This window comes from Apis mellifera, linkage group LG5 (genome assembly GCF_003254395.2).
Source record: "Apis mellifera strain DH4 linkage group LG5, Amel_HAv3.1, whole genome shotgun sequence".
Lineage (NCBI taxonomy): Eukaryota > Metazoa > Arthropoda > Insecta > Hymenoptera > Apidae > Apis > Apis mellifera.
The window spans coordinates 4291148-4306965 of NC_037642.1; the positions used below are offsets into that span (position 1 = coordinate 4291148).

General features: G+C 33.0%; 1 protein-coding gene across 4 annotated transcripts in view; it reads right to left on the reverse strand.

Annotated features, from left to right (window-relative positions):
• Positions 1-1506: 1506 nt before the first annotated feature.
• The window catches only part of LOC408824 (immunoglobulin-like and fibronectin type III domain containing 14), a 416641-nt gene continuing 402329 nt past the window's right edge, over positions 1507-15818 (reverse strand). For 2 of the 4 annotated variants that reach the window (XM_026440918.1, XM_016912263.2), the window contains 5 exons: positions 10151-10492; positions 3513-3800; positions 3182-3276; positions 2587-2859; positions 1507-2181 (listed from right to left, as the gene is read on the reverse strand). In XM_026440918.1, coding sequence (XP_026296703.1) covers positions 2104-2181; positions 2587-2859; positions 3182-3276; positions 3513-3800; positions 10151-10492 — 1076 coding nt within the window. In that variant the 3' untranslated portion in view covers positions 1507-2103. The remainder of the gene's footprint in view (positions 2182-2586; positions 2860-3181; positions 3277-3512; positions 3801-10150; positions 10493-15818) is intronic. The other 2 variants (XM_026440919.1, XM_026440920.1) reach the window with 2 other exon arrangements.

Genomic DNA, 15818 nt, shown 5'->3' on the forward strand with positions numbered 1-15818 from the left:
TTAAAAAAAAAATTTAATGATCCGTCAATCGTTTACAAATGATTCGATTTTATAAAGGAATAAAATGAAAGGCATAAAATATTAAAAGTGATGAAACAAGCTAACGTCACGCATATAATATCTAGGTATGTAACAATCTCGAAATATTTCGACATGCAACGTTTTCAATTGACGTTGCAATTATATGGCACGTATTACACAATATAAAGTTTGCACATTTTGCTCATTTCTTTTTTTTTTTTTTTTTTTTTTCTCTATTCTCAGTCTTCTGAACACCTATCCTTAAAAAATGAATTATTAACATCCGAGAAATCTATTCTCGTTAAGCTGTGTTGTTTCTTCATTTCAAATGTGCAACCTTCTGTCGGTAACTCATCTATAACGTAGGGTGATCATATCTTTTGTTTCAAATATATATATTTTTTTTTATAAAATTATATCATCATACGATGTACAATAAATATGAAGTAAAGATAAGTTTAAAAATATAGATATTGAAAATATTTTCTTTGAAATTAATACGAAATTAAATAGATAGTTTATAATATATATATATAATTAATACATTATTATGAAAATAATACAAAACTAAGAATATTATAAGTTTTGAACTTAATATTAATATATATATATATGATATATTAATGTTAAAAAGAATAAATCTAGCTAATAGCTAATGATGATATACTAATTCATGCTCGAAAATCTTATTAAAAATTGGTACTTTGGTTTTGTGATAGAGTTTCGTTTATATATATATATATATGTATATATATTATAAAATTTATAACGATTTTAAAGGAAGTGAGAAAACGATTTCAATATATTATTCCATTTTAACATATCTCCATCTTACTTTTTTTCTTATTTAACGATACGATCACCTTACTATATAACATTTTCTAGGTTAAATGATTTAGATTAAACAAAAATTACGCAAATAGTGAGTAACTATTCCATTTAAGAAAAAAGAATCATTTCTTTCCATCAGGGACGGGTTAAAGCTTCAAAAATGAGCAACGATCGAACATATAGAACGAATCTAATTATAATCAACAAACGTGTATATTATCACTTCCAAAATTTTAAAATTTCTGTCTTTTTTTTTTTTTCTCTCTCTTTAAATTCTATTCATGATTAGATAACATCGTTATAATAACATCGCATTTATCTAAATCTGTACACGAAATTTTTCGCGTTCATTTATGTTTAACAATAAATAATTAAGCTGCGGAAAAACACCTCGAGACGTTTTAACTTTCGACGCAGGCTCAATATATGTATACATATAAATATCATCTCATTAATTCTAACGCATTTTCTACAAATTATATTTTGTAATACTGAACGAAAAAACACTTAGGGATTCGCCGTTTTGATTGTACTTCGTGATATCGCAAATGTGTTCCACTTACCAATTAAATCGAAGTGTACAATGAGAACACATTTTTGTATCGTTACAATTCGAGTTGATGATAAAAAATTTTGCAATTTCTTCTTTCAATCTTTTTTTTTTTTCTTTCCCTTCTTTTACGGACGGTTGAGAAGGATCAACGAAATTAATACTTTTCAATTATTAGAACCATTACTGCCGATTACTACTGCGCCATCGATTGTTTTATCCGCGAAACAGAAAATTCGTTTCTATTCGAGATATCGTAATTCTCGATATCTCGACAAGAAGTTTCGAGACATCGCGATTCGAGACGATCATTCCCGCGTTTCAATAATAACTCTATTACAAATCATTCGGAAAGCATATATAATATATTCGTATTATACTTCGCGCAAACATTTGTGTGGGTGGGTGGGTGTGTGTGTGCGTGTGTTTTTATATTACTTTCATCGTTCATTATTTATTGAGAACCTTCTGTAACATATGTACGAGAAAGTTTAACGATAACATATCATACACGTCGCGTCGTTCCGCGTAAATGATCTACGAGGAACATCGTGCGGGATAGTCTTTTCTTTTTCTTTTCGTTTCTTTTTTCTTGTTCTATTAAATGAATTTAACTTTTTTTTTTTTTTGTAATTAACGGTGCGTGGAAAAACGTTTATAAGAGTAGAACGTTGCTTCGAATGTAATCGAAAGTTTTAGAATCATGTCGTTGGTGCATTTGAGACTGGTGGCGTATCGGTACGCCATATTGAGCTACCAGATTGGCTGATGGTAGTAATCTGTAAAGAAAGATATTCAAAGTAAAATATATTCTTTTTAAATAATAGTAATAAATTATCATTGAATTATATTGATTAAAATTATGAAAAAATTTATTAAATGTAGATTTGCTGTAGAACGACATAACCGATATTTTTATATTTCACTAGTATTCGTCTTCTCAAAATATTTATATAAATATAAATTATATATTATATAAATTGATTAGATTAGTTAGAGTAGATTTTTTTTCAAAGAATCAACTTTGATATTTCATTATAGTGATTCCTTTTATTATTAATAGAATATTATTTTGTAATTGGAATTTAAAAAATTTTGAACAAATAACAAGGGGTAAATAGAGTTATTGCATCGGATATCTCGTTCTCAAAAACAAATGGTATGACAGATCTATTAATTGTCACCTTATTGTCATGTCCGATTAATGGAGTTTCTGCCGTGGTCTCGTCATTGTTACGACTCATGTATGGATGTGGAGGTGGCACATAAATCGGCTTAGAATGACTGGCGACTTGCGCGTAAATCGTCGGTTCCTGGATAGGTTGCCTACGCGTCAGAGTCGACATGGGCAGTAGTTGAGGTCGTTGAATATTGGATACCTGTACTGGCTGATAACAATTAGGAGGTATTCGTCGGTTACCCCGAAGCGACAGCTCGGCGTACGTTAACTCTGATCCCTGTAAAATCATTATTGATTATGCAAATTATCATTTATTGATTTAATATAATGGGAGATACGGGTTTTTTTGTTTTTTTATTTCTTTTTTCCTCGTATTTTGATTCATATATTCATAGTAGAGTAGAGTAAAATATGTTTTGTTACATTTAAAATCATTTTTCTAAAATATGAATTTAGGATTTTGTTGAAATTTCTAGAGATTTCTAATTCAAACTATTAAGCTTCTTAATTTAATATAAATAGTTTCTTTTTTTCATCTCATATGTATGTTACATGCATGTAGTGGGAAATAAAGGGTTTTTATAGTTATTCGTACTCACGTTGCTTGTATTGGTAAAAGTACTTGCATCCGATCGTGGTTGATGTAATACGTAACGTGGTGAAGTACTCTTGCACAATTCAGAGTAAGAATTTTCTGTGAATGATACACGAAATTTAAGAAATTAGTAAGGCTAATAGTTCATTGTTGTAGTTGAAGTGATTGATTACATATTTAATTGTCCAATTTTTTTACGTATAAAATGTTTACACGTTCATGTTGTTGAAGTAATATACATGTCTTTAGTGGAATAAACTTCATTAATAGTAAAACCAATTTTACAACACATACACCACATTGACTTAACATCGAACGCTTATTAAATTACCCACCGTTAGCGTGAGGAATTATATCTGGATCCTTCTCGAAACTCTCGATGCTGTCGGAATTGAGAGGCAGGGTCGACGATTTATCACGTGGAGAGGAGCTGCCGGTACCGGACGCGGCCAGGTTTGCCATGCCACCGTCGTCGTGAGAGTCCTTGTCCTCCTGAGACCTTGCTCGAAGCCGTAATTTCACCGCCAGGGTTATCACGAAGCCCACTAGTAGAACACCTGCCGTCGATCCGACTACCATGCCGAACAGTGGTCCGGACAGGGACAGTATCTTTGGCGTGAGAGCTGAAAATCGTGTTAAGTACCATGAGTATTTTCCACTTTTCCCTTTTTCGCTTAGGATTGTTCGAGGGGCGATAGGATTTCTTCTCGGGATTGTTATTCTTACAAGAATAATAATAAGAAACGATTCATCGCGATTACAATAATAGTTAAAAAGAAAATTGACGATTTTCGTCGTGGATACGATTTTTGGATTTTTGGGATTTTTATAAAAGTAGTTATAAAATTATAGGGAAGGGTAGCCTTGACGAGTAAAGTAAGATAATCGTGGGTAGACAAGTAGAAGTTGTGGTTAATCGAGTGGAATAGGGTCAATGATTGGTCAGACAGTAGAGGCGCAGTTGAAACGCGTTTGAAGAATTATGAAAGCGATTGGAATCATATCTCTGTAAAATAATTGTAAATTATATAATTTTTGATAAAATTCGCTATGAATATTTTTTTTTTATTTGAATATAGTAGTTAATTAGTTTTTTTCTTCAATTTTGATTTAATTATTATGAAATTATTCTTTTATTTTTGTTTCGCTATAATATTCTGCTTGCAAGTTTTTGGCTTTTTAAAATTTTAAATGTTAAAACGTTAGAAATTAGTAAGATTGTTACGTTTATACAAAAATATATATTTTTTAAGAATTTTATTATAAAAGAAACGGTGTTAAATAGTCGAGTTTTTATGAAATGAACGACATAAGAAATTCAAATAACTCCCGGGCACGATCATGATTCATTTGCTTGCATAATTTCAAGCTACAATTTGATTTACGTTCCCCTTTCATATTCCAGATAATAATGGATTAATATCTCGGTAATAAACGAGCACTGGGCTGATTAAGCATGGTCCAATGCGTTTCATATTTAACCATCGACAATTATGTAAATGAAATTTCATCATAGAGTTGACCGTCGTTTCTGATCACGACAATATTAATTGTGAACGAATTTGTTTTCAGGCTAAAAAATAAGAAAAAGCTTTGTTTATTAAAAAAATTTTTCTTTCAATTTGAAAAAAAAAAGAAAAAGATTCATAAAATGGTGTGTTTCAAAAATTTCTTTTTAAGATTCATTAAAATATTAAATCGAATTGCAATAAAAAGAAGCTGTGCATCATCTATGCATTGTTTCACACTACGATATCGTAAGATCCACCATTCACATGCAAGATTTCTACGTAATAGATAAACATAGATCTACGATCACAAGCCAAAGCGCGCCATTTATTGCAAGCAGAAAAATATTTCGTAATTATTATGTTTTTTTTTTTTTGGATAAATGTTTCTTTATTCTTCTCATTGCTAGTTATAGTGTGCTTTTAAGTTTTTTCACTCGATTTTCATTGTTTCATAAATTATTGTTTTCTGTTTATTTCATGAAAGAATGGCACATTTTATAAGATTTTTTCTCGATAAATATGCAAAAGATTCTATAGATACAGGAAAATAAGTGAAATTAGTTATGATAAAATTTCTTTTTTAATTTTCAATCATTTAACATCATAATAGAAAAATTAAAATAAGAAAAAATATAATATTATAAATATTGTTTTTTATTCATAGAAAATTTTTGGAATTTCTTTTTAGATTTTTATTAATTCTTATAAAATGATCTAACAATATTTTATAAAGTAGGAAAAAGAAAAAGAACAAGTAGTAGAAAAAATTTTTTAATATATTTAATATATTATATCAAGTTTTTATTTTTAAAATTTTAAATTATCTGGAAAAATGTATAATATGTGCCAAAATATTGTATAACAACAAGAACAAAACCTTGAAATCTCCCTCTGTTATCTCTTCAGAGGAAAAAGCACACTCTCAAAATGCCCCATAGAGAAATTCCTCTGTTCCTCGTGTGGAAATCGTTTTCCCTCGAACAACAACAACAATTTTCGAGACAATAGGATGAAAGGACGAAAATGGACCATTCAATGTACCTCAACGAATGAATGAATGAAACGTGTCAAATAAATGATGACATTCTAAAAGCGTGGACAGATTTTCAACGAAATGCACCACCGCAGAAAGACGTGGATATCATAGAGCGAAAAAAGAAAGAGATCATGAAATAGTGGTAAAAGGTGGTTCGTAAAAATGTACGTGAGCGATCGTAAAGGCACTTTCAATTCTTTCCTGCTCTTGCCATTTTTTGAAATTTTTAAAACGATAAGTCGATTACTATCGTGTGGAATACATTTTCTTCCTTTCTTTTGTTTCTTCTTTTCGTCTTCTGTTTCAAAAAAAGATAATTTCTTCCGGTTCTATTGCAGATAATTTTTATTTTTTTCTCATTATTCGTAGTGACAAGAAAATGATATAAATATTATAGAGTAGTAGGAAAAATAAGATTAATAGGATTAATAGGTTGCTCCTACAGATTAATCCTTTTGATAAAAATACATCTTTTATATTTTTTTCATTATTCTCTTTTCATTTAAATATAAAATTCATAGGTTGACGTACATTTATAATACATTTATTTTATCTTAATGCTTCTTATTGTTTTTTTTTTACTTCTTATCATAAAATTATCGTAATAATTATCAGTTAGGATTAGATTAGTTTAGTTCTAAAGATTAGATTCTAAATATTTTTTTTCCTATTGTCTGTATAGAGAGATAATGACAGTAATCGCGTATTGGAAACGTTAATTTCGTTTCGATGCCAAATGTCTCGCGTGGATTAACTGAACCGGCTAATTTAGGATTAATCGATTATATCTACATGCCGGTGTAACACTGCCACATCCACTCGTGTTTGTGTCTGTGTCATGCAGTTCTCACAGTTGATCGAATTGATCTATGTAAGTGGTTGCCCGACCGCCAATTACCCGATTTAGTTTATTCCACAACGTATTAATGTTTTGGAAATAGATCGAAAAAGATTGACGAAATGATATTCTCTTCTTCCTGTATTTTCTTTTGAAAAATTAACAGAATTGATGGTATTTCATTGTCATATTGGAGGAATAGTTTCAAATTAATTCAAATTTAAAATCTTTTGAATTGAATCGTGTGATTTTGAAATATTTTTGAAATTAGGAAAATTCTAAATAGGAAAAATATCTTGTTGTTAGAACGATGTTAGATCACTGGCCAGAAATAGGTCAAATATTATGAGTAGAATTATATAGATCTGAGACGTTCTTCCTTTTTTTTATTTAAGTTCCGAATAACAAGATTATTTGCAAATTAGATAGAATTATTTTTCGAAATTACGATGAAGATTTCGCCAGGATTCAACCCGATTTTTCTCAATGAAATACGATTTATCCAGATATGGATGTCGTGTTTGCAGAGATAGATGAATTATCGTTACGCCGGAAATGAATCTGGAATTCAGATGCACTGTCCAGAACTATGCTTGGCATTCAAGTTCGAGATTAATCAAAATCCACTTAAATTCACAAACTTCTCTAAACGAGTAGCCCTCTCGTTCTGCTCCTGTGATTCTAAGTTGATATTAAACGCAGGGGGCGGTCGTCGTTCGAATTCAAGAATAGGGAATTCACACTCTCTCTCTCTGCTATTCCCAAGATGGGAAACCAGTTAATTCGAGGACAATTTTATACTACTTCGGTTCTCTCATTCCGTTGGGAATATTTTTAATTCGAGATAATTTGATAAGCGTATTGCTACGAGGACACGTATTAAAATATCTTTGTCGTTTGCAGATTAAAAATGGACAACCATAAATTGGCAACAAGAAATCCTTTCGTTTTATATTATAACGCAATACCTATATACCTTCATACTTTCACGCTAGATGGGAAAATTTTATGGCAAGCCTGTTAATTTTCTTCAAACCAAAATTCTCAATTTTCCCCGGAAAAATTTTCTTTCCTTGAACTAAATCTATCGACTTCCTCTTTCTCTATCCTTTTCCCCGAGATCTTATGGTACAGAGGATCGTGTTCAGCCGCAGACCAATTTCGGTTGAACGCCCTCCGGATGGTTCGCACGTACACGCGGTTGCCTTGGCGGTGTCCCTTGGAACCGGCAGTTCCCCCCGACTTCTCTTCTCTCTCTCTCTCTCTCTCTGTGTACGTACCAACCGTTTACAGGATGTATACGTGGGGACCTTTCGCCACGAATTCGCGGAGAGAACGTCCATTTGCATATTCGCGGCCGCGCGTTAGCCCGTGGTTAGTTGAAAGACGTTTTGTAATCACGTTCCGCGGACCGTTTATGATTCACTTTAACGGTTAGCATGGCTATACGATCGTTTAATAACCGATGACACGCGACGTGGATGCTCGTCTATTAATTTAATTATGATCACGATGTCGAAACCCTCGTTGATAATGTTTAATCGATAATAAGCGAGGAAGAATTATGTAGAAGATTATGATCGAAATGGTTGATGAGACGAGATTTTTTTTTTCTTTTTAGAATTTTGGAACTTTGGAAAATGAAAAAGAATAATAAATTTTGAGATGTTGCGCATATAAGAAGAGAAATAATTATAGAAATCATATACGACGAATATTTAATTTCTTTTTTTAAGGAAATCAAAATTCATCTTCTACATTTTGAGATAATACGATCTAAATCGACTGTCTATCGCTAAATTATTCTCAGATAGTATTCCTATTGCGATCAGATGAACACGATTAGGCGATCTAACCGGTTTAACGATAAAATGGAAGGCTATATCCATCGATCAGATCGAGATTAGTTTTAAATCATTATACGTCATCAATTCCCGGTCAGAATTGATTGGAAGCGCGGGCCTGATGATTTCGATAAGTTGTACATGATGTTGATTCCGTGTTTACGCCGAGTTTCGGTTTCTGGTTAATATTGGCGTAGGTGGACGTTAATTTTGGATCAGATTTTCAGTCGGATTTACCAGGATGATCCAATGATTTAATGATTAAAACGGCAGCTCGGCCGATCTCCGCATGATCCTAGATTAAGTCTGGATTATGTTAGGTAATCGTGAATTCTGGATTAGCTATCGGGCAACGTTTGACAGCATAATTTGATACTGTGATGCTCCTCCTCTACTGGCCTGATTCAATGCCTAAAGCTAATTCAACTGACAGCGGATACGCTTACTGTGAATTTCCGTTTGTGTTAAGTAACTTAAGCGGCGTTCTATTATGTAATTCTTCTACTAGGCCAGCTTTGAAATTGCGTTTGAATGGAATCGAATGGAAACTGTACAGTTGAGTTGAGTTGATGATAATTCATGGATTAGATTTTATCAAGGATCAAACGATAGTAAGAGGGATGCAATATTATTGAAAAATGGAGATGAAGTAATTGTAATAAAGACTATTCGTTTATATTCGAATTTCTTGAATCTATGAGGGGAGAAAACGAGAAGAATATCGATCAAATAAAAAAGAAAAGATGGAGATTCAGTAATTTAAATTAATTAGGAAATAATAGAATTTCGATGGCAAGTCAAATATCTTATAGAAGTTTGGAATTAATTAGGAATTGTTCTTCGACGCGAAGATATCTCTGTCAGACATCGAAACAGGATCGATAGGATGAGCTTGGAGATATCGATGACGAGCAATACTCAAACCAGAAGGCTAACTAGTTCGAACGCAATTCTGATCGGATTTCAATTTGCGAGCATTTCAGATGGGATGGCCGGTAACTCCAACTCCAACATTTAGTTCGGTGGTTGAGTACCACTGAATCAGATTTGACGCTTCTGATAGAATCTTTTCCTATCGAGAGTTAACTAATTCAGAATATCAAATGAGCGTAGAGATTTTTATTAGAGTTCTAAAAAAAAGAAAAGCATAACGAGGTGATGATCTATTAAAATTTATTTTCAAAATCGTGAAAACTAATCTTCCGTGATTAAATAAATATTGGACGAAAAATTTAGGATGGTTTAGGGATGATAGGGATGATCCACGACTTCAATCGCTTTACAATATTTACAAAATTTCTATGAAAATAATGAATCTTGGTCCGCAATCTCAAAAAAGAAAAACAGGATGTTGCTAAATATATGGGATACATTTAGAGGATCATTCTCGAAACAAAAAAAGAAACACGAAATAATTTTCCTTAAATTCTTAGATACCAAGAGATATTTCAATATTTTCAAACTTTTTTACTTAAGGCAAACACAACTTTACAACTATCTCTATATTCTTTTAGAGGATCTCTAAAAACATTTTACATTTCTACATCCCGTCAAAAGAAAAAAATATCTTGTATAATACAAAATCAAAGAAAAACAAAAGAAAGGAAATAAAAATATTCCCCTAGAGAAAAAGGAAGACAGTTGATAAAAGGATCTGGACACACAACGTTCCCAACAGACTTTATTAAAGTCCGCGCGGATGGCGCACGCTGACTCGAAATCGAACACTAGCTCTGGCCCCTACCTGGGTATGCTTGGTGCTCCTTTATCTTACCCTCCTGAACATAGTGCGGGCTGTGAAGGACCGTCGCGTCGCTCATCGCGTGCTCCGTCATGATCCTCAGCGAGAGAACCAGGCCCGAGTAACTCCTCTCAGCGGGCAGATCGGTGATCTCGAGCATGCTAGGCGTCATGCTAGTCGCGGAGGCCAAAAGACGCCTGGTGTCCGCGTCGAAGACCTGGAGGACATAGGTGGCAGTCCGGGGGTCGATGAACTCGCTCTCGGCGCAGCTCACCCTCACCGTCGTCCGACTCTCTTCCCTGATCGTGCAATTCTCCGGGGGAGGGGGTTGCGCCAGCTTCTCACCTGTTACCATACCGGGCACACCATCCTCAGCTTCCTTCTTCTACAGCTACGCTCCACGCTCGAGTTTTTCGTTTTTACGGGAAGCATATTTTGATTTTATGGAGAGGGTTAGGATTTCTCCCGTTCGAGGAAGGGTTTTCTGTTGACTAGAGTAGAATTTTTCCTTAGGGAAGGAGAGGGAGGAAGGAAGGTTTAGAGTTCAAAGAGAGAGATTGGGTTAAGTTTTTTTCGAGGGTGCTTGCTATGTGTCGCGAAAGGATTTTTCTCTTTCTTTCTTTCTTTCTTTCGAGTTTCCTTCGAAGGGCGACGACGACTTCGAAGTCCCTTTCTATCGTTTCCGTATTCCGTTTGCGCCGCGTTAATGATGAGCTCAACGCTGGCAAACGTTCTCTTCTTAGATTTCAGAGAAGGAAAGGATTTTGGGAAAAGGATTTTTCGTAGCTTCGACGATTGTTTGAGAGTTAGTTTGCAATTCGGAATGCATAGTTTTCGTGGGCAATTGTAGTATAATTTTGAAGAAAGTATCTCAATAATTAAATTTATCGATGTTTAATCAGTTTCTATATATTATTTTACAAACTAAATGATAAAAAAGGTGTTGTCGTTTCAACGATGTTTGCCAAACTTCCATCAAACAAACGTTCGTTACATCAAAAAACAAATCCCTCTCTTTCTAAAAAAAAAAAAAAGAAAAATCAAACGCGTTCGATGAAAAATAAAAATAAAGAACAATCCTTGAAAAGATAAAAATTTGGAATATTACAAATAAATCGCGAAAGGGTACACTAAGCTTTTAAGCAACAATCATCCCTCGAATGTCTCTCTCCCTTTTTTTTCTTTTTCGAACAGATTCGATCGAGTTTCCACCCGAAAAATTCGTGCCAACCCTTCCGACCCCACGTTTCTCATTCGCCGCGCGAACGTGTTTTAATATAAACGTCAAAGCGTAATCGATATCCGCCATAAGGGAGGACAGGCCAGGTATCGATATCGAGTCGTTCGAGCCACTCGTTTGCACGTCGCGTAACAAGCGTCTGACTTTCGTTTCGAGGCTAAAGTAAGTTCGTGTCGGAATTACGGTCAGCTGGCCATTTTATCGAGCGAAATATTCGACAGAAGAAGCGTTTACACGCGTGAACGAGAGCACGGAATTGCTAGACAAAATTATTCTTTCTCTCCCTCTCCCTCTCCCTTTCCCTCTCTCTCTCCTGTCCTTTTCTGTTTCCTTTTTCCTAGAGGTACGAGTTAGGCAGCAGGGGTGCGAGTCAATAAACGGGCGGACGAGAATCAAGCGATACTGGTCAATGATATCGACTACTCCGATAAACCGGTGATTCGTTTAACACGTTCCTACTACTTGTAATTATTAGAATTGAAATTTTGATTAGATAGGCTGAAATATTGATATATTGGTTATTTCAATGAGATTATTAATGGATGGAACGAATTTTCCAATGTCTTTTGAGACGAGTAATATTTTTTTTTTTCATTTAATAAATTAAGATTAAAATTCTTTTCGTATAAATGAAATGAATGAAATAAATATATTTGTTTTTAGGCGTGAATCAAGGAAAGAATTTCAAGCAATTTTATTTTTTTATTTAGAATTTTTACATTTAATACAAAAGTTTTTGAAGAATTTTTTTAATAAAGGAAATAAATATTACATATAAATATCGTTATAAAATTTTAAAACTTTACTGCAATTTTTAGATAACTAGATTTTTTTTATATATTTAACATTTGAGTAAATCAGCATTTTTTTTTAAAGATATAAGTGTCATCTTTTATTTAGCGTGATAATTAAAATATAACAATCGTTGCTGAAAAATATATAGATAAGAAAATTCAAATTTATAAAGTTTTTGTCAAAATTTAAATTGTCCAATAATTTTCCAAGAATTTTGTTCGTATTTTAAAAATTTCGTGGAAACTGCTTTCTGGATTGTAATCTCATTTTTAATTACGAATGATTTATCGTACACATGATGGATATATGAAAAAGGAAACGAAGAGAATAATTAAATACCTACATTGATTAAAATGAATTCATAACATATCACAATTGAGATCTTTCAATTACCGTTAATGAAATTCATACGCGAATAAATTTACTGTCTCACCATAATAATGGTTTTAACATGAAAAAGTTTTCAATTGAAAAAAGAATTCGCGAGAATATCCAAGTTAAAATATGTCAGAAACGTCGAGATACGATTAACGTCCGTTAAATCCCTGTATCGAGGTCTTCCGTCAATGTGATTAGCAAACATTTGCATTTTAAAACGAGAATGTCGATAGAATGTAACATTATCGGTTTGTTAAAAAAAACTCGGCAACTAAATATAGGAATAAAGGGGAAAAAAGGAATAAAGTTTGTTTTATCGAATTGCATAAAGAGTAGGAAGGGATACCATTGACTCGTACTACTTTGACACTCTGTTGGTACATTTATTGACACATACCATTGTGAAAAATCCAATCAACTCGTTCGAGAACAAACAATATTATCCAGTTTACAATTTTTTCTTTTTAATAATCGTAATATTTTTAGATAAAATATTTTCAGAAAATATTCGCGAAATCTTCGTATTTTCTATCAAAGAAATAGAATTTTTGATTCAAATTAAATAATATACGAAATTTTTGATATTATTAATAGACATCACAGAGTTAAATTCTCTCGAAAAAGATTATTAATAAAATCGATTATTTATTAAAAATTATCATTTATATAACGAATATTTTAGATTCTTTTAAAAAATTCAATATACGAAAATTTAGTTTATACGAGCCATTTGAAACTATTTATCTCGTCGAAATGAAAAATCAACATAATAATCCAATACGAATGAATACAACGAAACAGAATCTATCTCTATTAAAATGGGGCAGAATCCTATAACAAGAATTTCTTTTAATCAACCGCAATTTCGAGAGAGAGAAAAAAAAAATCACCTCACAATCGTTGAACGTTCATAAAAGATAGGGATACAATTAGAACGCGAGCCAACAGTCGGGAACGATATACACCAATTTCCAGTTAGCCAACGGACAGAATAGGCCGAGTCCACGACGAGAGAGGAGAACGGCCATCGCCCACCCCCGCAATCCCAATTAGCCACGCATTATTAACGCATACTGTACACAGGCCACGTTTACGGCCAGCCTGGCCCCGCGTTCCACGGTTAATTGTTAGCAATTAGCAGGAAGAATGAGCTAGCAATCTGACAGAGTCGTAATCCGGGACAAAATTATTTTCCTGGCCTACAAGAGAAATTCCTTTTCCGGTACACGCCTTCTCCTCTGACCCCCGTGAAGAAGCAAAGTAGCGAGAGTAGTAATTTGTCAGACTAGTGTCCTCCCCCCCTCCCAACCTTTCTATTCTGATTCTCGTTAATTTGCCTGGTAATTCGTCTGCTCCGTTCGCCATTGTGATGTCGCTTTAAGTATATACGATGTCTGGTTAAGCGCGGAAATATTTTATTCAATTTTCTTTCCCGGTGGAAAATTGTTTTTTAATTCGATCATTCCTTTTCAACTTGTTATTTTTGATCGATTCGATCGATTCGTGGACGTGTGTTATTATTTGGTGAATTAAATATTTTGAGATTAAATTTTGTTTTCGATTAAAATATTACTTTTTGTCGTTATTTTCAATAAAAAATATTTTTTTAACAAAACACTTCTAAGCATTTTCCATTCGATAGACAAAAACAAATGACGAGTCAATTAGAATTAGAATTTTCTAGATAAAATTGAAATTGTTTATTCAATTATTAACGAATGCAGGATATATCAATATGAGGAAATTAGATGTTTTAAATCTGTCAGATATTCGAGCGAAACAAATATTCTCGTCAATCATAGAATTCTTGTCGCAATAATTTGTGCAATGGAATGTTCGATCCCCCACCCATATCATCGTACTTTCGTTCGAATTCGATTCAATCTAATTAAATTCGTAAACGAACGCCATAAAGTTAATTACGATAATCGAGCCATTAATTATATTCATCACCGTCAATTAATTATCCCAATAAATCAATTATATGGCGATTAATTTCTATTCTTATCGTTTCGTTATGCTAGCAAACAATAAAAGATGAGAAAAAGAAAAAAAAAAATTAAATCGAGAAAATACTTATAACTTCCATCGTTGTTGCTATCGCGTTAGAGATACATTTCTCGATTCTGTACGATCATACTTGAGGAGACGTGGATCACGGGGCGCAGGGGGACGATAATCGAGTTGGACAGGGACCGGAAGTCCGTAGATTTAGCTCGACTGGTGGTGATCGAGGATCGAAACTATCGGTGTCAAGCGCTTAATCGCGCGTCTACGATACGGAGTGGCCGAGTAAACGCTGCAGCGTGGCGGTGTCGCGACGGGAACTGTCATTTTTTTTCCCTTGTAAAACGACAGTTCAATCACGGTAATGGAACTATCTTCATCGCGGGCACTTAGGGAAAAGTATGGTTTACAACGCGATACAGCATCATTTTCCACAGTGATATATTGTGAGAACCTTATATCCGCAAGGGATGAGTTCCAAACCCATCCCTTGGATACTTGAAACCGTGGATACATATATATATATATATATATATATATATATATATAGTAGATACTTGATATTATGAAGAATGAGAGCTTAAAAATAATATACGATAAAATATGACAATTACAATGGTGAAAATATAAGGATATAAGGAGGACTTTTTTTTTTCGTAAATAATTATTCTAACGCATTTGATGTAAAATTTAAGTGATAGTTGTTTTAATGTCTTTTCAAGATATTGCTCTTAATCTGTTTTTACTCGTTAAAATATGATAATGATGTAGGGTTCATTTAATGAGATGAAACGAGATGTGGGTGTTGGAATATAGTGTAACAGTTGTGAGGATATCTATTTCATGAGCTGAAACGAGATGAAATGATGTAGGTGTAATGACATAGTGTAGTATGTATGAATATAAGCTTTCTGTTTTACATTGAACGATGAGCTGAAATAAGATGAACGATTAAGTTACTGTTTATATTTTTCTAACTTAAATATTATTTCATTTTTATATATATATTTGTTCAGTGATAGATATCAATCAAAAGGATGACGTTAATGAAACGTGAACAGAAAAATAAGATCCCTGCTCGAGATTGATCGAGAAATTAATAACTTTAAGAGTGTACAGTGTATATCTATATTTTCAAAGTTATCTAAATCTATTGAAAATTTTAAAAATAGTCTTCGAAAACGAACAATGATATATGCAAAATTCGAAGACCACAATAATCTCTAATTTCACAAACATGTGACAATTCAC